The 24,926-nt window shown below is 33.8% G+C and overlaps 1 protein-coding gene and 2 non-coding genes across 13 annotated transcripts in view; all 3 read left to right on the top strand.

Moving 5' to 3' along the window:
- Nucleotides 1–24,926, top strand: part of CEP295 (centrosomal protein 295) — a 100,782-nt gene that overhangs the window by 40,291 nt on the left and 35,565 nt on the right. For 8 of the 11 annotated variants that reach the window (XR_012488420.1, XM_074304529.1, XM_074304524.1 and 5 more), the window contains 11 exons: nucleotides 2,998–3,172; nucleotides 3,321–3,464; nucleotides 5,633–5,839; nucleotides 7,608–7,714; nucleotides 8,281–8,428; nucleotides 11,739–11,857; nucleotides 12,194–12,386; nucleotides 13,102–13,652; nucleotides 16,141–16,281; nucleotides 19,964–20,069; nucleotides 23,563–23,757. Coding sequence is in view for 10 of the 11 variants with exons in the window: in XM_074304529.1 (XP_074160630.1) it covers nucleotides 2,998–3,172; nucleotides 3,321–3,464; nucleotides 5,633–5,839; nucleotides 7,608–7,714; nucleotides 8,281–8,428; nucleotides 11,739–11,857; nucleotides 12,194–12,386; nucleotides 13,102–13,652; nucleotides 16,141–16,281; nucleotides 19,964–20,069; nucleotides 23,563–23,757 (2,086 nt within the window). In the remaining variant the exon portion in view is untranslated. The remainder of the gene's footprint in view (nucleotides 1–2,997; nucleotides 3,173–3,320; nucleotides 3,465–5,632; nucleotides 5,840–7,607; nucleotides 7,715–8,280; nucleotides 8,429–11,738; nucleotides 11,858–12,193; nucleotides 12,387–13,101; nucleotides 13,653–16,140; nucleotides 16,282–19,963; nucleotides 20,070–23,562; nucleotides 23,758–24,926) is intronic. The other 3 variants (XM_074304523.1, XM_074304528.1, XM_074304526.1) reach the window with 2 other exon arrangements.
- On the top strand, nucleotides 7,867–7,947 carry LOC141565265 (small nucleolar RNA U2-19). Its single transcript, XR_012488941.1, has one exon. It is a non-coding gene; the product is annotated as a small nucleolar RNA U2-19 (small nucleolar RNA).
- On the top strand, nucleotides 8,115–8,182 carry LOC141565263 (small nucleolar RNA U2-30). Its single transcript, XR_012488939.1, has one exon. It is a non-coding gene; the product is annotated as a small nucleolar RNA U2-30 (small nucleolar RNA).

Here is a 24,926-nt window from a genome sequence, read left to right as displayed (position 1 = left end):
TGTAATGATTTCTTAGCTGATTTTCAAGAAATAAAACCTGTTTTAAATGGCTACTTTGTTCATGGCAGAATGCTAAATTCTTAAATTACAAATGCAAAAGGCTAGTCAAAAAGCATTCATTATATATACATACATTCATGTTTGTGTGATAATTGTAAATAATTAACAGAAGGAAGAATCTAGCATTAAGGGGTATTGGGAAAGGCTTCTTATAGAAAATGACATTTTAGCCAGTACTTGAAGGAAGCCAGGGGGTAGAAATTATTTGATTCAGGAGGTAATAGGGAAACACTGGAATTTACTGAATTTTATGGTGACATGGTAGTTAAGATGGGAAGTGATAAAAAATTTATACCAGGTTGATGGCAGTGTCAAAGGAGAGAAGAAAATAAATAATAATTAAAAGAGATGTTATGAAAGTAGGGTCATTAGGATTTGGCAACAGATTGAAGGAGTTGAAAATGACATCTAGATTGTAAGCCTGGAGAAGTGGATGGTGGGGATTTTTAGTAAAGGGGATTGGGGTGGGGGTGGGGGACAGCACATGTTAAGTTTCACATGTTGACAACATATGAGATTTATAATAGAGGTTGGAAACATGAGACTGGAGATGAAATCTAGATAAATAGATCTGAGAATCATTTGCAGAGAAAGAAATTAATTTTGTAAAAATTAATAAAATCACCATGTGAAATTATATAGAAGAAGAGAAGAGGGCCCCAGATAGACCTTTTAAGGGACATCTGCAATTTTCATAAAAAATAATAAATTTTAGCAAATGAGACTGAGGAGAATTAGGATACATTATTAGATAAAGCCATGAAAATCTAGAGAAAAGAGTATGGAGGAAAAAATGGTGATTGACAATGTCAGAAGCTGCAAAGAGGTCAAGAATGAACTTTGAGAAAAGCCATTAAATTTGTCAATAAAGATAACATTGGTAACTTTGGAGATCAAATTCCAATTTAATGAAGAGATCAGAAACCAGACTGTGGAGTATTATAAAAAGAATGAGTAGAAAGGAAATGGAGGAACCTATTATAAAAGTTCTCTTCAAGAAATTTAGCTCCAAAAGGAAAGAAAAATAAAAGACATTGGATATCAAGGATGGCTAGATCAAGTGAAGGTGTTCTGACAGTCCTATCTGTAGGACATGGGCATTTTTGTAGGCACTGGGGAAGCAGCTGTCAGGAAGGAAGAACTTGAAGATAATAGAGGAAGCAATCTGCTTGATAAGATAGGATAGAATGAGATCATTTGTGTAGCTAGAAAGATATGCTTGGCAAGGATCACCTCGAATTGTGATACAGATGAAAGGAGATGGAGGCAGAGAGAGGCATCTGAGTAATCAGAGATGAAGAAGAAATGGCTTCTAATAAATGGCATGAAAAGCTATGGAAAGTTTGAGAAGGGATTAAAAGATTTGGAAAGCTCTGTGGTAGATGGGATAGTGAGTCTTAGCAAAGACTCGTTTGAGATTATCTAACATTTGTAGTGAGAACAGTTGTGATTTTTGTCCAGCTTTATTCAGCATCATATGTGTAGGAATTACAGCAGAGGATGGTAGAAGTAATACTCAGAGACCATGACATGTCAGTGTCAAGTTGAACTGATGTACTAAGAAATCAAGATAGAGAAGAAAGGGGAGCAGAGCTGGGAAAGAACTGAAGATACTGGGGATTGAAAGCCATGGAGAGAGTGAAAAACAGCATTTGGCCTTGCAAGGTGGTGGTAGAGTGAACTGACAACAGATTGTGATTTTTTTCATGAATGTGGAATTGGACAAAAATAAAACATTTTTATTTATCCAGTAGTAGTATCCTAATATATTCTTCATATTGCTGCTGCTATACCTCTTTGATCTTATCATATCTTCTCTCCAAAACCTCCAATGTCTTTTCCAGCATTATTTGTCAAAGTATGAAATCAGTGCTGGTATTATGGCAAGAATTTTAACTCCAAACTTAGCTAGATAAGGAAAGAGAAGGATTTTAAAAAAAAAAAAAAGGGAATTACAGATTAAAAGAAAAAAAATTAAAATTTTAGTTTGCCTAAGGCATTTTGGATAAGTTAGGCAAATGGGAACAGAGAGGGAGGAATCAAAACTAGAGGAACAACTAGTTGGTTTTGAAGAGGGAGTAGATAAAAAAATCAAACAGGTAATGAACATAATCATAATCTTAAATATGAATTAATTAAATTAAGAAAACAAAAGAGAAAACAAATAGTTAACAAAACCCCCAAATTTATTGACACATCATCTAAAAATGACATAGGCTATAGTTGTAGCATAGGCATATGTTATGAGATCCAGTCATTGTGTTTATTTTACTTACGTATGCCTTGTTACAAGAGGAGGTCATTGTGAAATTTTGGCAGTCATTTTTAAACATCAGTAAAATATTTAATTAAAAAAGAAGAGATGAAGACCAGAAAAGTGGTATATTAAGAGGTAGGTGTTGGAGACCTTTAAATGGTATAGGAGTAGAAATGCTGAGTTGGTAGAATTTAGTCAGTAGAATAACTTGAAGAATTAACTGGTTCTGAAGTTCCAATTACAGTGTGAGTTGGAATGTTGGCATCTTGGAATGATTCTTCACAGACCACTCCTGAGAGTTCTCTCTCCAATGGCTGCATTAGAGTTTCCCTGTGAGAGAAGCAAAGGGTCTGGAATATTGCCCTCAAAAATCATCTCCTCCCAGGTGCTCCCAGTTCTCCTCTGATAGAAGTTTTTGGGTTTTCCATTGGTGAGAGGAAGAGCTGGAGTGCAAGTCTCATGAATTATGGTCTCCAGGGTCTTTAATCTTCTCAGATGTGGATGTTTTGGGGGTGGGGGGAGGTGAGAGACGAGTATGTGTTTTATTTTGTTTTAATAGGGGAAGCAAGGAAGGGACTGGAAAACAGAATGCTTCTGAGTTGGGGGAAAAAACTCAAGTTTATTCAAATGATTTTTTTCTCCTCCTGTGTTTTTTTTGTTTTGTTTTGTTTTGTTTAAAGGCAAATAAGTCCACACCCCAAAATGTGAAAGAAATAAAGCCAGTGCAATTCACACAGTTATTTCTGTCACAAGAAGTAGAAAGAAATCATCAGGAAGGACTTAATCATACAGATAAAAGCAAATGTGATGATAGAGAATTGCTTTCAGAAAACATCAATGCAGATGAGCATATTGGTAAGGAAAATGGTTTGTTGTTTTTATTTTACTGATTTTGTCTCGATTATGATAGCTTCCTCTTATATTAATTGGGTGGAAGAATTATAGCATATAGATAGTAGTTGCTGTGTAAGGTTTAGATGTGTATGATATTTTGGTTTGACAGGTCACCTGCAAAACAGAGACCTAAGACAAAGACTTTCAAAACCACCTGTAGCAAAAATCAGATCAGGACTAGATTTAAATCAACATGAACTTAGTGTTATTCAAGAAGTGGAATCACCAAAAAGTAGTAGAGTTTCTACTGGAGGTAAGCAAGTATCCACATATCAATTTTTTAAATTTTGATAAAATTTATTACCATATAAGAAATTTAAATATTTCCAAGCATATTTATTTATCATAGTTGTTGAATTGTAGGCCTTGTATTCTATCCCTTTTTCTTCTTTCTTCCAGCAAACAACAGATTAGTTTAAAGTAAGATGATTTCTTTATAATGAAAAAGTAAAATCAGTTACACTGTTTGCACATAGGGATTTGGATTACAGTAAATTTGCTATTTAAATATGTAATTTATTTTGCATATGAACAGTTAAAATTAACATTACAATAATTTTTCCTGATGTTTAGTCATCTTTCTTTAAATTTATATATTTCTCTTGAGGATACACCAAACTTTTAGTCATCCAAGTTTGAAATTTTATCTTTGATTTGCCCTTCTCTCTCCCATATTCTTTCATTTGCTTAGTTGACTCTGCCTACATCCATAATGCCCTCATACATTCCCTTTTCTTCATTTGTCTAGGTCATGTCTTTATTACCCCTCATCCAGATTATTGCTATTGTTCTTGTTCAGTCATTTTCTGTTTTGTCTTACTCTTCATGACCTAATTTGGATTTTCTTGATCAAGATACTGGAATGGTTTGCTATTTCCTTCTCTAGCTCATTTTACAAAATAGGAAATTTGGGCAAACAGGGTTAAATCATTTGTCCAAAGTCACACAGTTGATAAGTGTCTGAGGCTATATTTGAGCTCAGGAAACATGAAACTTCCTGATGGATGGAACCTGGCATTGTCTCCTGTGCCACCTACCTGTCTTCAATTAATATAGTAGCCACTTAATTTTCTATTTTTCCTACTGTTGTCATTCTTTTTCTCTGTAATTTATCTCCCATATATTTTTCATGTAATATTTCTAAAAGGCCTGACCACATCATTACTCTGTGCAGAAATCTTTAGTGTTTTTCAGTTATCTGTAAGTTTAATTTTAATGCCTAGTCTAGCATTCATACAGTCTAGCCCTCAAAACCCATCAAAATCTAGTTCCCATCTACTTTTTTAGCCATATTAAATATTACTCCCCTTAAGACTGAGTCTTTGTACCTTTATCTAACTTTATCATCCCGCTACTCAGTAAACTCCCATAAGTCCTTCTTGCTTAGAAGACCAAATAAAAACTCCTCTGTTTGATATTTAAAGTCCTTTACAACTTGCTCCCAACCTGTTTTTCCAGTCTCATTTTGTATTATCCTCATTTTCACATCCCATAGCATAATCAATCTGACTTTCTTGGTGTTCCTCACTTAACAGCACTGTCTATTATCTCCTATGCCATTGTCCTGAACTATTATACCTGAAATGTACTCTTTCTTCACCCTACTTCTTTGAATTCTTCTAAATTGAAATCATATGCCAATTATGAAACCTTTTCATGATTACCTCATGCCCTCATTTCCAAAATTATTTTTTACTCATTTTGTACTTTCTTTGTATTATATTGCATGTTGTTTCCCCCAACAGAATATAAAGGTCTTGAGGTCAAGGATAGTTTTGTTATTATCTGTGTTCATAATACAGTAACTTCTACATAATAGGTGCTTAACAAGTCTTGTTTTTAATTGAAATTCATTATACCAACTTAGAAACACTGAATATAGATGCAACATAAATATAATGAAAATTGAACTACAATAATTTAAGAAATTTAAGCATTTGAGGGTCAAAAAATCTTAAAGATCTTCTATGCCTATAAACTAAGATATTTTGGTTTTTAGCAATCTTTACAAGTATATAAGGAGATGTTGTTAGGGAATCTGCTACCTCCTGAGTTAGGTCATTATAATTTATCCTCTCTCTAATTGTCTTCTTTAGTAAGTTAAGACATTGATTGCTCTTTGGAGATTCCACTTATCAAAGACTGTCATGTCTCTTCTTATTTATCTCCAGAGTAAATATCCTCAGTTCTTTCAGCTGACTCTTGTATAGCATAATGGTTTTCTTTTCACTGTGTATGCTACAGTCCTTTTTCTGGGATATAGAATTGGTCACGTCTCACTGCCGATTCATATTAGATGTACCAAGTTTTGTTGTTGTTTTCACAGAAATTTTTATCTAGCCTCCTCACCTTCATATTGTGCTGTATAGATCAATTGATCTATATGTATATGTATATTGATTTAATCATTTTTAATTTCAGAGAAGAGAGAATGTTATAGGCAGATTTCTTCTATATTACTTTCAAATGATTTGGATTCTAACAACCATGAAGAATTTATTGTTCAAGATAGAGATCCTGTCAGGATATCAGTAAGCCAATACCTGAGTTTGGGGGATGGATCACAAGAGAGTAATCAGGCTGCTAGCTTGCAAACTGCAAAGCCAATTCATAGAAGTAGTAATGATGGTATGTATCATTAAGGTAAAAGATGAATAAGTTGATTAATAGACTTGTTATCCTTCAAAGCTCAGCTAAAGCTTTATATTCACAACAAATACAGTTGTATTTTAATAATCTATCTCTTCTCTAAGTAGTTATTTTAAAACTATGCTATTGGCACTGGACTGTAATGTTGCATTACTTCATGTGGGCTAGTCTTATTTACCAAACAGACAATATTTTGGAGGGTAGAGATTAATGCTTATCTTTATTAATATATCTCTTAATGACCTGTCTACATCTTATGGGTTTAATGCATATATCTTAACAGATTAGGAAGAAATAGTATCAATAAATAGTAGTAGAAACTTTGAGTAGGATACTTCATTATTTCCAGTTTCTTGCTTCTTTCCTTTTTCAAGTAACTTATTCCTTATCTTTTCCTAATTCTTATTTCTTACTCCCTACTATATTCTAAATACTATTTCAGTTTTATTTCCCCTCCCTTCCAACAGTAGTATATTTTTATTGCTTCCTAGAGAGTATTAATAATTTTAGAAGACTAACTTATTTGGTTTTATTTTATAGATTCCAACTGGTAAATGAGGCCTCTTATTCTACCTGGTTTGAAGTCTTATTGTATTGCATTCCCTAGCATCTATCACATCTCCTAGCATCTAGTAGGTATTTAATAAATACCTATTAATTGGTTATGACCAAAAGATTTATTCACAAAGCCTGTATGTGTCTGAAGACAGGACATGAACCAGTTCTTCCTGATTTCCAGGCTGAATCTAGTATGCCAAGCAAACTTAGTTTTTAGCTTCTTTTGTGTTGTGGACTCTCTGTCCATCTGGTGAAGCCTATGGACCCATTCTTTAGTATAGTAATTTAAATAATTGAAGAAAGTGTTAAATTTCAGATGGAGGCTGTTAAAAACAAAGATGCTATTCCTTCCCTCCCCCCATCCAAAGTCACAGATGCCTTGAAATTATTCACTGAATATTTGGGGGGTTGGGGGGGATGGAGATGTTGGTCTGAGGCAATATTGTAAGACTACAAATTTCAGGTTTTGATCTGCATGAGTGGAGGGTATATATATGCTGTAGCATATAGGAAAATGAATGGGTCTCAGAATCAGGAAACCTTAATTCTAGGTACTTCTATGCCATTAACTCTATAACAACCTCATACAAATCTTTTTGCATCTCTGAAATGAGTGAATCGAACTTAGTGGTCATTTTTTAATCCTTAAATTCTACAAACCTAAGAAAGGAAAGGAAAAACAGTCCATGTCAGTGGCTCTTATTGGTAAGATAAAACATTAACTCCTTAACCAGTTATTTCTACCTGATTTGACTTGTCACTTTTTTTCAACCTTGTTGCATACTACTACCCTCCTTCATAAACACAGTGTTGCAAGCATATTATGCTGAGAGAAGAGGGAAAGAGTTCAAGTGAAATGGTTGCTCAATGACTGTGACTGTTCATTAAGTTATAAATGTGTGAATAGAATTATCACTTCTAAACATTATTGAAAATGTTCTCATCTTATCCTGCATTCAGTCAGACAGTAAGGATTTATTGTGTACATACTTAGCTGTCACCTCCAGTATTTTTTTTTTTTTGTACTCAGAAAGACAACATGGCAATAATAAAGAGCTAAACTTAAAGTGAGGCCATCTGGATTCACATTCTGCCTAATATTGGGGACTCACCTAATGGTTTTTTTAAAATTATGTTGAAATAGAATTAGATTCTAACTTAAAATTCCACATTTAATTTTGATCTTCAGGCCAGCCTGAGAATGTTGTAGTGGAGAATCATGAGTTACTAAGTTATGCTGCTGATTTGGAACAGAAAGTGCCTATACATCCTGATTCAACTTTCAAGCCAAAAAAGGTTAGTAATAATACAGTGTAGTTTTTGAAGAGATACTCTTTTTCTTTGTGTGTGTGTATGGTGTATGCAATTTAAACTTAACAAGATTATTATTTTTTTTAAAAAGCAAATTATGAATATGGTGTCTTCTGAGATCTGCTGTCATTTAGGTAGATCAATGATGAAAAATAGCCAAATATGAGCATCATAAGACCTTTTAGTCTTTGTGATGCATGATCTGTATGTGTTTGAGAAGCAAATAGAAGTTAAAATGGTTTGTGAGAAGAATGGGGGGGTGCATGTGAGTGAGAATGTAGGTAAAAGGGAACAAGTGAGAATTTGAGACAGTGAGAGAGTTTGTGTGTGTGTGTGTGTGTGTGTGTGTGTGTGTGTGTGTGTGTGTGTGTGATTACTCAATTCTGTGCAGTGATGAAAACCTTTTCTGCTGACCTTTTAATTGTGAAGGTTTCTACACTTGAACTGAGCTCAGAATTGATATTACTAGTATCAGTGATTTCTTCATGATAATGGACAGCTGTGTGATTTTCTGTTCTTCTGTTTTTACTTTTTTTTTTTTTTTTTTTTAGATTTTGCCATCCATACCATGGTCCAGTAATGACTTTGGTTCTCAGTCCCATGTGCAAGAATTACAAGATGATCAGTCATCTTCATTAACAGTGTCTAGTGGGAGCTTTTTAAGTAATGAAAAGTCATATTTAAACCTTGCAAATTCAGGTAATGATGCATTAGAGTGTACCCAAATAAATGAAAATGCTGGCATGGATATCTGTTTCTTAAATGATAATCACTTTCACCAAGTTTATTTTGTGTGTGTTGCTACCTTATTACCTTTTTAAGAATCTGTCATTTAGAGACACCTAGATAACACAGTATGGAGAGCACTCATCCTGGAGTCAGGAGGACCTGAGTTCAAATCCAGCCTCAGACACTTAACACTTTCCAGCAGTATGACCCTTAAACTCATTTGCCTTTAAAAAACAAAACTTGTCGCTTAAATGTCACCATTCTTAATCTGGCTTTCAAGAGTCTTTATTAATCTTCCCATTTTATCTTAATATTTTCTAACATAATCTTTCTGTTCCGTTTAGGTCAGTTCTGTCTCTGTGCATACTCCTTCCTTTTGTTTGCTCTGTTCCTTCCCTTCTTTATAAAGACCTTACTCTAAATCCTTACCACTATGGATCCTTTATATTAGTGAACATTTCAGATCACACTTCCTTGAAGCCTTCAATGATGTTTACATTTTCTAGATTATTATTGTACAATTTTGCATTTGAGTGCATACGATTAATTTTTTTGTTGATGTTTGGTGGTTATTTCATGTTAATTTTCTTTTTTTTATAAATTGCGTGTTTCTCAGAGACAGGTTTTTCTCTCTCATGTTTGTAAGCCAATACTAATTATATACTAGGCTGTCATTGAATAGTGACAAGGGCTTTTTCTGCAAGAGTAATCACAGTTAAGTTTGTATTTCAACACTTTGCCAGACCTCAGTCTATACTTTCACTATCTTCTAAACATAAATTTTCATTCCAGGTACAAGCTTTTAGATAACAGTTGAAATCCTACTTTCCAGCAGGTCATAAACAAATAGGCAAAAATTACAGAGACACCTGGGGGGAAAATGTTTTTAGCATAAAAATAATTTATGCTTCTAAATTATTGCAGTGAGTTTTTTCAGATGCCAAACATTCATATTTTATATTTAAGTGCTCCTTTGCTATCCCCAAACTGACTGCTTATTTTTAGTCATAAAACATTACATTCCTTTCCTAAACAAAAAGCCCTTTGCAAATTCACTTTGTTGCTTGACCATACAAAAGATGTAAAATCCAATGGCAAAAGCACTTAATTAAAATGCAATGCAATACAAACTAGGAAGAGACTCAAGTAGTGAAATTTGCCCTGAACTTATATATGTTTCAGTATCCTACACCTTCAGGTATTTATATAATTTTCCTTAAATCTTAGTCATTTCAGAAACTCTTTGTCTATCAGTAAATATTAGAGTATAATATCTGTCTCTTACAGGTTTACCCAGGATTTTTAAAGGACAGGAAATAAAATAACTAAAAATTCACTTTTCATTTCTGAAGTTGAAGTTGTAATCATCTCTTTTCTAATTCTGTTCTCTATTTTCATTTTACACTCTCTTCCACTTCATTCATGTAGTTCTCGTTTCATTTTTCTTTTATATTTCTCTCTGACTTTTCTCAGCTCTTAATATCTCTGTTCTTTTCTCTTGTGGTTATCACATATTCTCACCTCAAGTGCTTACAGGCTTTCTGAAACATTTTGCTTTATGGACATCAGTTTTCCTGTGTATAGCTATAAGCATCTGAAAAGCACACATCTTTTATCTGACTATGTGATGCGGGTTGTAGCCCTTTAAGAAACTAGTCCTTTCAGATTGATTTATTATGGGATTTGGAAGTAAGGTTCAAGTCTAGTTAATAAAAAGTGAAGGTAGAGCTAAGAGGGCACCGGAAACAGTGTTCCAGTGGGCAGAGATCCTTGGCATGCCAGGTGTAAGGCTGGCATGTTTGGAACGGCTGTCAAGAGGGGACTCCAGTGTTAGGATTACTAGGTGAGAACTCAAGTTGTCTGGACAATGACAAGGTGAGAATTCAGGTTGTCTGGACAATTACAAGGTGAGAACTCAGGTTGACTTGATAGAAGGAGCAAGCTCATTGGTTGAAGTGGTTCTTCCCAGAAGCCCTTGCATTATCCCACGCCCATTCTCTGGGAGGATAAAAGAGGCAACATTGGGCCTGGAGAGCAGATTGGACTGGAGAAGGGCAAGAGTTAAAGAGGAGAAGTCTCTGCATTACATCAGGCCTGACGGGGCTCTCTTCAGGAAGGGAAGTCACTTCTCTGGACAAGAGTTAACAGCAACTGCCTGGAGACAACGGTTCACTACAGGAAGAAGAATCTGTCTGAGAGATTTGAGTAGACACAGCAGATCTCTTCCCAGAGCTTCTGGGGCTTCTGGAGACGACAGCTCACTACACTCCAGCTTGGCTCTTTTATAATGAGAGATTTAGCTAAAGGACCTATGGGTAGAGTCCCAAATTGGCTTCTTGCTGGGTTTCAGCAAAGGCTAGAATTTGCTTGTTGGGGGTTGGAAAACCTAAGCAGATCATTAGAATTAGAAGTTGGCTCAGATCCCAGGGGGCTGGGAGATCTCCTATTGGAATTCTAAAGGGTGCTTTTGACCAGGATTTGTGAATCAAAGATCCTAGCTTCCTGAATTGGTAATGCATCAGCTAGGAGGGGTTGAGAATCAGAAAGGAGTAAATCTATCTGAAAGGACTAGTTTCTTAAATGGACCACAACTTGCATTACATGCAACTTGTACTTTATTGCGATTTAAATAACTGTTTAGAGCTTTCAGCTTCAGTAAGCTTTAGTGGTACAGAATGGTGAATTGAGGGATTTAATGAAAAAAGTAACCTGGGGCTGAATTAATTAATTGTTACATCTTTTCCTTTTTTCATTATTATTAGCATAATTGCTTTTTTTTTTCCCCTGAGGCAATTGGGGTTGAGTGACTTGCCCAGGGTAACACAGCCAGGAAGTGTTAAATGTCTGAGGCCAGATTTGAATTCAGGTCCTTCTGACTGATGGTCTGGGCTGGTGCTCTATCCACTGCACCAACTAGCTGTCCCATTATAATTGATTCTTAAGTAAGCTTTTTCTAAGCAAAGCTCACGTGAAATGAAGGCTTCTCTGTCTTTAGGTTTGGGGTATGTACATCAGAGGCTTCCTTGATTTTTGGTGATTTAAGTGTTTTTCCTGTCTTAAATACCTCAGATAGTGAAGATCTGCCCTTATATCAAATCACTTTGTTGATGATATTAAAGAGGCTGGAGAAGAAACAAAACTTTGCTTTTTTACTTGAATTGCCCCAAAGTGCAATAACATAATCTTGTTCACAGTATTTATTTACTTAGTTTATATAAAGTAGTTCAAAATTAGTTTTTTCTTTTTTCCAAAATTCTAATACTTCTTCCTGACTTTACAGAATTAGAACAAACTTTTCCACATTTATATCATCAGCTCTTTCATGCTCTGGAACCAAGACTTGACTTAGATTTTTCATCATCTGTTTCTCAGTCTGGGCTTTCTCAAGACCTGAGCAAGGTATTTGACATTAAGTATTAATAGAACTTTTAAAAATCAATTATTGTTGTTATTGTAATGGAATTTGATTTGTAAGAAGACAGGCAAATAAAAATTAAGAAATTTTTAAAACTTTAAAATATTTTGTAAAAACTGTAAACCACTCATCCATTACCCATCTCCATTGTAGAATCTTGAAAAAAAGACCTTTTCATATAGTGATCTTTAAGTTGGAATTGTGTTTGAATTGCTATTAAAGAATCATAGTATTTTCAGCATGATATTAATGTAAAAACATCATAGGAATGACTACATTGGCTGTGTTAACCTTTTTAAACTTATGTGTATTTCTATCAGACCACATATCCTTCAACTCCTGCAAGCCAAGATACAGTTGGATCTCATGAAAGTACAAACTCCACCACAACTATGAGGGCCACCAGTCTTCATTCCTCTGTTGGTGTGAACTTACATTCGGCTATGAATAGAACGAATGTGGCTCTTGATTCCACCCAAACTGAAGATTTGCCTAAAGAAAAAACTATTTTGGGTATGTATGACCTAGACAATTAAGTAAACCTCAATAAAAGGCTAATTGGTAAGATTTCTTGGTTATTCTGAGCCTAAATAAAATAACCCAAGCATAGAAGGATCTCTACGAAGAATTAGACTTTGACTGATTTGTTATTCTGTAAACTGCTTTTCTGCATTGTCTCTATATTTGCTTTCTTATTATCTTTTCTTTGTCATCTGGAAATTGTTCCCACAGATTCACAGTAATTTTAAGAATAGAGGTATCCTTTGGATACTTTATGATTAGATTTGTTTATATATATATATATATATATATATAAAATGAAAGCACAAAGAATATTTTTTTCAAAAGAATTCTTAAAAGTTAATAACCTGTGAATGATACTTTAGAATGTAATATTTGCAAACATTAGTTTTTATTGAGAAAGCTCATGGTAGCTAGTGGAGTCATATTATTGTATGATGTAGTTTCTTCAGATTAGAAGAGTTAATTTGAGGTAATAAAAATTAAATATTGTTCGTATCTAAATTCTTTAGCTTTTTGTTCAATATTAAGAAAGCTCATCTTTACATAGCTTATATATGAATGTTATTAAATGATAAGAAAATTAAGTAAGCACTGAGAATTGCTTGCTATATATATTTGTTTATTTAAGTTGTGTTATTTTGGTCTATTTCTAGACACCAAATATATGTGATTAACTGATTTTTTTAAAAAAAATTTTTTTAAGCATTGTCTGAAGAATTCTTTCAACCACTTCAACCTGAATCTGTTTTAAGTGATAGTAGCTATTCTACTGAAGGACCTTCACAGAACTTTAAAAAGGAAAAATTTTCTCTTGGAAAGCAGTATGAGGAGTTACCAGTACAGAAGAAAAATGCAGATGTCTGTCCAAGAAGGGCAGCTCTACAGAGCCCAACTTTTAGTTCCTCTGATGATACACATCTGTTTGATAGAATGAGGGTGCCACACAGCACACCTTATGATTCTTCTTCAAGCAAGAGTTCAACAAAAGACCAAATAGAATCTAGAAAGGAGGATTTGGGTTTTGATGAAATGAAAGGGAGTCAAAGAGAAGTTGTTACAGGTGCTCTGAGTGAAACAGATAGTAGGTGTGTGGTCAGAGATCCAGAGACACGTTTAGAAAGATCAAGTGGATCCATAACAAGTGAAGAAAGTGTGGAGATCTTTCGAAACACACCTCAGCAATTGCCATCATCATTCTTAATAAGTCTCAGATCCTGTTCAATACAGAGTTCTATGCCAGTTTGGGTAAGTGAGGTAAATAAATCCTGACTTTTGTTTCATGAATCTGATTGTAAATCTGTCTTCATACAAAAAGTAATGCTTACCATTACTGAGGAACAATATATTTTACATTTGAGACATCAACCCTATTAAAATTCTAGTCTTTACTTACTTTTGATTATGCCTTCATTGACTTTTCTTTTTCTTTTTTTTTTTTTTTTTTAGGGAGATTGTTAACATTTGTCAGTATTTTTTTTTTAATTATTGAGAAACAAAATCTGTGGTAGTGAACTGATTACAAATTTTATTATGGTTATTTTCTACTCATTGGCCATGTTTTGAGACTAGTCATTTTCCTCCATTTCAGTGGTTTCAGTCTTTACTCTTTGGTAACTGCATTTTTTTTTTAGGATTATAAAGGGTCAAAGTAATTTCATAGATATTTTCTAGGGGCTTGCCACACTGATTTAGAACTTGGTGCAGACACCTATTCAGTTCAGCATTTTAGAACCAGAAAAAGCTCTTTTGAATCCAGTGAGCCATTTTGCCTTATATTCCCAAATATGTGGAATTAAAGGTAATTTTCCTCATTGATTAGATCAATGATGTCAATCTAGAATAGAAATGGACTGCTAAGCCTTATAAAACTACAAATTAACAATATATTTCTTTTATTTTTATTTTATTAAATATTTCCCACAGGTAAATTTGACACTTTTGGACTAGAGGGTCTTTAAGGTCCATTTGAGCTTTAATTATTATCTTATTGATTTTTTTCAATAAGGATGGCTTTGTTTCTTAGTGTTAAAGCAATGATACTTCAGGGTGTGAAGAAACATCCTTCTTGTTTATTCTTTGATATTTGTTAATAGAATTGGGGGGGCAGGTAGGTGGCACAGAGTGCCAAATCTGGAATCAGGAGAACTTAGACCTTTACTAATTGTGTGGCCCTGGGCATGTCACTTTACCCAGTTTGCCTCAGTTTCCTTGTCTTTAAAATGAGTTGGACAAGAACGTGGCAAACCATCCCAGCTTTTTTGCCAGGAAGACTCCAGGAGGATGTCACCGAGTCTCATTCATAGTATAGTAATAGCATAGTATCTTGTGGTAGCCAGAAACTTTTGGGTTCAAGTTCTTTCTTGGGCATATGAAAGTTTTGTGATTATAGTCAAGTCACCTCTCAGTGAATTCTTCAAGCACATGTCTAAAATATCAGTTAGAAAGGAGTTGCCTCTCTTTATCAGTAATGGCAGTTCATTATGTAGATGAAATCATAGGTGTGGACTTAAAAGTATATTCAGAGTAACATTTGATATTTATGTAGTACTTTGAAGTGTACAGAACTTTCCATGCATTACTTTATTTGATCCTTTCAACAACATTACTAGAATTAGGTAATACATGTATCTTTATTGTCATTTTAGAAATAAGGAAGCTGAACCTGTAGTTACATAGGCAGTTAGTTTTAGAGGTCCTCAGTTCACAGAAGTGATTAAAAACAGAGAAGAAATTCCAACCCATATTTTCTTATCTTTCTGTATCATAGAACTGAGCTTGAGTCAGAGCAAGTGGCTATAACCAGAGTTTCACTTTGATAGCCTCTATATGAGGTGGAAGTGACTGCTTACAAAAGCTTTTGTTCAAGGCCTGTGGATTTTACTAAGATAGTAGGTTTCTGTATGTAGACCCAAGTGTAAGTGTATGTGCATTTCTTTCAAGACATTCAGAACCTGAGGATTGGCCACCCACAATGATCATTTTCTGAAGGCTTTAATGAATGACAAATTTTACTAATGAGAAGGGAATACTCTCACTGATGAGACTGAATTCTAAATACTGAAGAAAATTGCTCTTTTGGAAACTTTTTCTTGCAGTTTCACTTCTGACTTGACATACTTTTGTCAGTCATTTCCTACTGTCTGCATTCACTAGGAGATAGAGAAGAAAGTTCTCACACTCCATGTAATTCAGCTATTTACTTTACTCTTAACTTATGCGTTTGGCTATTCTGAAAATTCTCCTGCCAAAAATACCCTTTAAATTATTTTCCTAAATGCTATTGCTTTCCTTCATTCCCTCAGCTATTCATTGTCACTGTAATATACATCTTGATATGATAATGTGAGCATCAGACAACTTTCATTATCCAGAAAAACATTCATGTCTGGTGGACATGCCAAATCAAGATAAACCTTCTAGTCCTTTTAAGAAAGTGTTTTTTTAATAGGCAGTAAAATTAGCAGGAGATTGTTACTCAGTAAATTGCCAAATTACTTTTTAACCTGTTTTTTAAACATTGGCATTATTTCAGTAGAATTAGTGGAATTCCAACAGTCATGATTTTTAATGGAATTTTTAAATTGGTTTTTATTGGGCACAATTTTGTTTGTTTTTCTCTAAACATACCTGTTCCATTGCAACTTCCATGTTTTTTTTGTTTCTCTTAAGATACAAATAAATTATTTTTCTTTTACTTTGAAAAATGATTTATAAGAGCTACCTTCTTTACATTACTGTTCAGGAGACAATATCAGGACGTGGTATCATGGAAGAAGCTGAACTTACTTTAATCAGCTCTACTGACAATAGTGATACAAATTCAGATTTAGAAAATTTGATTGAAGAAGAAAACAAGGGGAGTGAATTGAAAAGCTGTTTTCAGGTAAGTTTTTCAAGGTTACTTAATTTAATAACACAATTTATATTATATTATTATACCTGAAACATAGTGGAGGACCAGAAAATAAGCCAAAAATAAGTGTGAATAGCTAAAATATGTATCATTATGATAGTCATTTAAGGAGGACTTTATGCTTGAGTTAAGAAATTCAGCTAGATCATCTCTAAAGTTTTAGATGTATTAAGACCCACCCCAAATGCCCTAAGTCACAATTAATTTGCTCTTATTTTACACACATTTCTAACATACTTATGTACATTTCTGGCCCAGAATGGATTAGAAGTAGAAATTACTAATGGTCTGCTAACAATACATAGTAGGGTAATTGGTGTTCACAATGTTCTTATCCAAAAAAGGTCTTGTGATATTCTGTATTTAAGAAAGGAAAATATGTGAAATATTTTGAGTAGGAGTGCAATAAAAATGATTAAATTTAGGGACAAAACTAAATTTTGTCATGTTAATGAAAATTTCCCCAAAGGTCGCATTTGAAGCATTTTCACTGTAAAGGATGATAAGCATTCTAGATTTTGGCAATTGGATAAAGCCATCCATCATTTCTTACCCCTGAAATATGACAGTCTCTTCAGGTCACCAACCCCTTCTTTTTTTGGTGGGGAAGGCAGTTTTTTATATTTAAGATTCTTTTCTTTTTAAATTTTGAGTTCCAAATTCTCTCTTCCTCCCTCCCCCATCAAATAAGAAGGCAAGCAAAATTCTACATGTGAAATCATCAAAAAAAATTCCATTTTTAAACCACAGTTTAAAAAAAAAAAAGAAGGCAAGAAAACTATTTCAGCTTGCATTCTAAGTCCATCAAATCTCTTTGGAATTGGATAGTATTTTTTCATTATGAGTCTTTTGAAATTGCTTTGGATCACTGTATTACTCAAACTTTTCATAGTTGATCATCATTATAACATTCCTTTTACTATATACAGTGATCATGTGGTTCTTCTCACTTAACTTTGCATCATTTCATTTATCTTGATATGTCTTTTTCTGAAATCACTCCCCTCATTATTTTTCATGGTGTAGTAGTACTCCATCACAATCACTTGCCACAATTTATTCAGCCATTCCCTAATTGATGAGCATTCCCTCAATTTCCAATTCTTTGCCACCACAAAAAGAGCTACCATAAACATTTTTGTATATAGAGGGTTTTTTTTCCCCCTTTTGCTTTGTTCTCTTTGGTATATAGACTTGGTAGTGGTATTGCTAGGGCAAAGAGTATGCACAACTTTATAGCCCTTTGGGCAAGGTTCCAAATTGTTGTCTAGAATGGTTGAACCAATTCACAATTCCACTATGTATGTATGTATGTAAGTATGTCCAAAAAAACACAATTCAGATATGATAAAGTCACAATTAGGATAACACACAAGATTTAGCAGCTTCTACACTAAAGCATCAGAGGGCTTAGAATATGATATTCCTGAGAAGAATGGAGTTAAGATTACAACCAATAATCATCTATCTAGCAAAACTGAGTATAATCCTGCAAAGGAAAATTTCACCATTCAGTGAAATAGGACTTTCAAGCATTCATGATGAAAAGACCAGAGCTGAATAGAAAATTTGGTGTCCAAATCCAAGGCCTAGGAGAAGTATAAGGAGCTAATTGGGAAAGGGATAGTATAAGCTTTACCTGTTTATATTCCTATATGTGAGAATGATACTTGTAAACTCTTAAGAAGTTTCACATTATAATGGCAGTTAGAAGAACTATATATATAGATAGAGGGCACAGGTATGAGTTGAAAATGAAGGGGTAATATCTAAAAAAATAAAGGGATGAGAGAGGAATAATGTATTGGAAGAATGGGAAAAGGACAGCTGGAATGGTGTAAATTATCTGCTATGTTTGCTTATATTGGAGTTAACGTATTTCTACCATGTTTAACATGTATTGGACTATTTGCCATCTAGGAGAGGGTGTAGGGGAAGGGGGGGGGATTAGAACACAAGGTTTTACAAGGGCTTATGTTGAAGAATTGTCCACGCATATGTTTTGAGATAGATATATATATATATTTTATTAAAGCTTTTTATCTGCCATAAGAGAATCAAAAAAAAAAAAAAAAAAAGATTTTGTAGTTGGAGGACAGGGTAAAGAGGAAGCGAGGAGGAGGAATAAGTGGACCTTATTCTCATCAGAATTGGTGCAAAAGTAGAAAGCCCTCTGTGTACTAAAATATGTATAGCAGCTCTTTTCTCAGGAAAAAGAATCAAAAATTGGGAAATGGCTAAATTAAATTGTGGTGTGTGCTTATGATGGAAATCTTTTCTGTGGGAAATGATTAGCAGGAAGCTCTCAGAAAAATTTTGAAAGGCCTCCACTAACTTAAGCAAAGTGAAATGAATGTACTGTGTAATAAATAATGTTGTAGGATAATCAGCTGTAAATGACTTTGCTATTCTCAGAAATACAATGATCCATGACTGCTCTAAAGTACTTAGGATTAAAAATCCTATTCCTATCTGGAAAAAGTACTAATTGTCTGAATATGGATTGAAGTATACTTTTTTTTTTTTTTTTTTTCCCTTCAAAAAGCTTAGTTTCATTGAGGACATGACCAATAAGCTTGTAATGCAATTGGAGAACAATTCTCTATAATAATGAAATGATTTGTAGTATGAACTGTAATTGTAATATGAATTAGAGGAAAGAATAATTGATAACAGTAATTAGGGAAGACGTGAGAAAATAAGAAGTGAACTAAACTTTAAGCAAAATTAGCCTATGCTTGAGAGGTAGTCTGACATAATACGTTGCGAGATCTCAAGATCTGATTTCAAATTCTGCTCTTAACACATGTTTAATGCTAACCAACCTCCCAACAACCCAGACAGATTTCAAAAATTATGTGTTTCAAAGAAGGAGCCCATATTCACTGAGCTTTCATTATTTAAAAAAAAAAAAAAAAAATCACAAATAAAGGAAAATAAGATGTACACAGGAGATGGATTAGAGCTAAAGTCTCAAGAAAAATAAGAAACAAGAATAAGCAGTGTTTCTTTTTGAGAAGTTCCTTAATGAGAAGTATATTTCTCTTTAAATATGTCTATTGACTAAACTACTGTGAAGCATATTTATCAGAAAAATTTTTAGAGGGGGAGATCTGTGTTTTCTTTCACAACATGATCTTTATGAAGGTGTTTTCTATAATTTCACATGTGCCTTCTTAATGGGGCCTGAGATTGGGGAAGAAGGGAGAGAATCTGGAACTCAAGTTTTAAAAACAGGTAAAAAAAATTATTTTATATGTAACTGGGAAAAAATGAAAAGATTTTAAAATTTAAATTTCAGAAAATCATCTTTATAATTCAACTTGGGAAAGCCATGATTAGCATTATCTGATTATCTAAAATAGGTGAATTTTAATTTGCTCCGAACTGAATGAAAGTCAGAAGTTTTGGAGTTGTTATGAGGATCTATTGAAATATCCAATGTAAAGTGTTTTGAAAACCTAAAAGTGGTATATAAATGTTACCTATTATTACTATTACCAATATTTGGGATTGTCCTTGATTGCTTTGAATGTTTATTTTTTATACTTGTGCTTTATTAACAACAGCTATCCTCACCAATGTGACTAGAAAGATGTGTTTTTCCTTTTTAAGTAGGTCTAAAAGAATCATTATTCATTCTTGTTACTAGGTAAAGCAAGATTCAGAGTTGAAAGAAGATTATTCTGTTTGGAAACCAGATTTAACTGTTACAGAACCTCCTGAGGAGAGACCATCTTCCTCCTTCCAACATCCTGGTAATCATTAAATCTAGGAATGGAAGGAACCCTATAGGTCTTCTAATTATGTCCCCTTCATTTTACAAATAAGATGGACATTTAATTATTTGCCCATAGTCACATAGCTAGTAAATGGCAAAAGCAGAATTTGAACCCAGGTCAAGTCTAGCATTTTATTCATTATACTATTTAATTATACTATTTAATTTCATGTACTTCAAAAGTTCTTTTGATGATAGTCACAAGACTGTATGGCCACTAGAATAATCATACTAAATTAATTTTGAATAAAATAGAATTGGGGAAGGAGTGTTTAGAATCAAGTTGCATCTGTAAATATTAAAGTTGATAGTCCTGTTTCTGGCTAATACTTTCGTAGTCATGATAGCAGCTGACATAGTTTTAAGGTTTGTGAAATGTTTTATATAAATTGTCTTATTTGATTCTCATGACAACTCCTTGAAATAAGTAGCATAATTATTATTCCCATTCTAGAGATGAGGAATCTGAGATTTGGAGGCATTAAGAAGTCTGCCCAAATTGTATCTCAACTATATGTTTTTTCTGACTTCAAGAGTTGTGCTTTCCATTACATCATACTGCCACTAGGGTTATCTGGTCACTGAATCTGTGAATGTTTTTATTTAGAAGGGTATGGGAGCAGGAGCAGTGTCAATGGTGAGACTGAATTTATAAAGTTACTTTTAAAATTTACTATCCTTACCATGTTCCTACTGCTTAATTTATCATATTGAACATATTGAAAAAGAAACCAAAAGTAGTTGGGTTGTAGGCTTATTGAATTTTGTATTTCCTTTGGTTAGGAAGCAGCCATGATACTTTCTTCCTTTTTGTCACTTCTTTACTTTATTTTCCCATTACTATTAATTATATATATATTTTTTTATTCAGAGGTTTCTATTGCACACTTGCACTCTATTATAGAGACTACTTTTAGAAGTAGTAGAAGTTAAAAAAAAATTGCAGCTTTGCTACTTGGACATTTTTTTTTTTTTTTTAATTCATTTTTCCAAATTATCCCGTCCCTCCCTCCCTCCCCCCCGATGGCAGGTAATCCCATACATTTTACATGTGTTACAATATAACCTAGATACAATATATGTGTGTAAATACCATTTTCTTGTTGCACATTAATTATTAGCTTCCGAAGGTATAAGTAACCTGGGTAGATAGACAGTAGTGCTAACAACTTACATTCGCTTCCCAGTGTTCCTTCTCTGGGTATAGTTATTTCTGTTACTTGGACATTTTCTATTAAAAAAAGGTTCATCATATGTCAGAGTTATTAGAAGGAACATCACTGGATGCTCATTCAGACCCATACCTGAAAAGACATTTCTGCATCATAGCTGGAAGTTTATCAGTCTAATTTTTGTTTGGACCCCTCAGTGAGGAGGGGAACTCATTCCTTCCTAAGGCAGTCACTCATTCTACTTTTTAGATAATTTTAATTGGTAAGAAATTTTTTCTTACATAAAGCCTAAATTTGCTTCTTTGTAATCCCTATGCAATTGCCCTTAGTTCTGCCAACTTTGGCTATGCACATTGATGTTTTCCTCAACTTCTTACTATCTCTTCCCTCCCCACCCCCATCCAGTCTGTTTCCAAGGCTTATTGATTTCACCTTTGCAGCCTCTCTTTAAATGGTCCCCTTCTCTCCTGTGGCAGTGTCACTATCTCAGTACAAACCCTCATCACCTCATTCTTGTATTTCTGCAATAGTCTTCAGTTGATTTATCTATTTCAAGTCTCTTCATTCCAATCCATCCTCCTCTCAGCTACCATAGTGATTTTCCTAAATCATGAGACTGATCATGTCAAATTACCTCCTTCCCTTTGCCAAACACCAGAAGTTCCATATCATATCCAGAATTAAATACAAAATCATCTGGGCATTTAGAACCCTTCATAACTAAGCCCATATTCCTATCCTTTCCACTCTTTTACATCTGACTCCTCATCATGTAGTCAGTGTCACAGGACACTGGTCTCCTGACTATTACATAAATAAGACCTTCCATCTCTCAGCTAAATGTTATTATCCCCATTATCATCTATTGACTCTCTTCAAGTCCCAATTTAAATCCCATCTTATATAGGAATCCTCTCTTAATTCTAGTGCCTTCCCTCGGTTAATTGTTTCCTAATACTCCTATAAAGAATTTGTTCATATTTATTTATGCACAGTCTTTGAGAATGGGGACATAACTGAAAATGACTAAACAAACTTATCTTTCGTTCTTGGATTTCCTTATCTGATTTGGCTTTTTAATAAAAAAAAGAGCTATTTCTTGACTGAGTCAAACCCTACACCTGCCCTACTCCTTCCTACCCATTTTTATTCTGAGTAACTTAAATTCTTCCAGAGTTATATGATAATCCTGGACCTTAACTTGACTTTAAGTATCACTGATACCTTCTAGTCTGTTTTGCCCTATTGTAATCGTTCACTTTTTTTGTTGTTAATAATATAGTGTGCCATATATTGTATCTAGGTTATATTGTAACATATGTAAAATGTATGGGATTGCCTGTCATCGGGGGGAGGGAGTGGAGGGAGGGGGGTATAATTTGGAAAAATGAATACAAGGGATAATATAAAAAAAATTACTCATGCATATATACTGTGAAAAAAATTCTAAATAATAAAAAAAAGGAAAAAATAATATAGTGTGCATTTGTATTTAGTTATTTGAGGCCATAGGTTTTATTATTTCTCAATTTCATGACTTTTATCTCCTGTGAACTTGTGATTCAACAGTAAGGTTGTCCATTTTGTTGTTTAATCATTTTTCAGTTATATCCAACTCTTTGTGAGCCCTTTTGGGGTTTTCTTGGCAGAAATACTAGAACTGTTCTCTGTCTCGTTTTCAAGCTCATTTTATAGATGAGGAACTATGACAAACAGGGTTAAATGACTTACCCAGGGTGACACAGCTAGTGAGTATCTGAGGCCTGATTTGAACTCAGGTCTTCCTTACTCCAAGTCAGGTACTTAAGCACTGTGCCACCTAGTTGCCCCAAGACTGTCCTTATTGTTACTTGTTTTCCTATATTTTTACTTATTTTTATAGCTTGCTTGAAAGTAAACATAGTCATGGAGGAGGGGACGTTATCACTTAATAATTTTTAGCAGTGCTAAAATCCTTCTGACAAAATCATTTGTGCTCATACGAATCTAAAGAAGTGAGCAGGAGTTATACTTTCTGCAAAGTCTTGGGAAGTTCTCTTTCATATAAGAGATAGCATGATTCTCTATCCAATTTGGTTTTTTCCCTACAACTATAATCTAGTCAGATTGATCTCCCTTTTGTTCCTTAAACACATAATACTCCATCTTATACTTAAAGTGGTATGAAATTGTTATTTATCTCTTCCAGTACAACATACTTTCCATGTGAGGGATAGAATTGTTTCATTTTTTGAACTTATATCCTCAGTACCTAGAACAGAGGAAATGTTTAATAAATACTTATTGTTTGATTGACAGACACATTCCAAGAATGTAGCTCTGCACCAGGAAGCTTACAAGAAGCATTTGTAAAGGAGAAAATTTCATTCATTCAGCAATCATCACAAAGACAAAAAGAAATTAATAATGAAACTCAAACTTCTGAAAAATCTCAGCCTAAATCAACTCTAGAAATTGAAAGAAAAAAGTACCTGGTGGAGAGAGAACCTTCTGGTATGTTCTTTGGTTTGTCACAATAGAAAAACACATTTTTATATATGAGAAACCCTGGATTTGGAACTTACTTGTACTGTCAGAATTGTTCTCTGCATTGGGTGGTTTAACTGCCAGCTTATTAAAGTGTGGTTTGTTGCCTCATATGGAGTCTCAACGGAATGTGGAGGTTGTGAAATTATGATTTGTTATCAGTAAATGTTTGGTTTCTATACCTATTTTACACACGTATATATTGAGAGTCACATCAAAATTTCTCAGCAAAAAGAATTCACAAGTAGAAAAATTGTAAGAAGTTGTAGTTTAGCTAAACTTTTTTTGTTTGTTTGTTTTTTGTTTTTTGTTTTTTGTTTTTGTTCCTCTCTGGGAGGAAGAGGAGAAGATACATTTGGAGATATAGATGATGTAAAAACAAAAGATATAGATTGAAATGTTATGTTATACTCATTAAAAATAAAGTAATTGGCTAGCTTAAAGATAGATGCTGGTGGCTAAATATTGACATTTTAGCAGAATCTATCCAGAAGAAATCAATCTCTCAGAAACTTTTCCCTTTAGGACCAATCACAACAAGTATAATCCCTTTTCTAAATGTTAAGCCAAAGATTAACTATGATGTAATTCTGTGCCATGCTTTTTTTCCTCCCCTTCTACTCCAGCCCAAAGCCTTCTCTTCTGCATACTTTACAGTTAGTCCTCTCACTGATTTAGTTGCCTTTCACTGGGTGCATCTTTTATTAAAATGGGATACCCACACACAATATAATACTCCAAACATATTCTAATCAGAGTTGACTATAGCAAAACCAGCATGGGCTTAGCATTGGACCTATGACTTTATACAGCCTAAGGTGGCATTAGTTCTTGTATCTGCCATGTCACACTATTAACTCATGAGATTTTGATCTTTTTAAAGTTTTCTAAATTAATTGTTTTCCAACCAAATCTCCCCCATCCTATATTTGTGCAATTGAACCTGAATATGATATTTTATATAATATGTTCCTAATAAATTTCCTCTATACTGGATTCATCAATCAAATTTGCTCTTTGGGGATCTCCCCTGTTATCCAGTATAATACCTTATTCTCAGTCTTATGTTATCTGCCTTTTGTTTGTGGAGTTTTTCCTACTTACAGTGTTTTGTTTTTATTTTTGTTTTATCTCCT

This window comes from Sminthopsis crassicaudata, chromosome 3, assembly GCF_048593235.1.
Source record: "Sminthopsis crassicaudata isolate SCR6 chromosome 3, ASM4859323v1, whole genome shotgun sequence".
Classification (NCBI taxonomy): Eukaryota; Metazoa; Chordata; class Mammalia; order Dasyuromorphia; family Dasyuridae; genus Sminthopsis; species Sminthopsis crassicaudata.
This window is presented reverse-complemented; position numbering and strand designations above follow the sequence as displayed.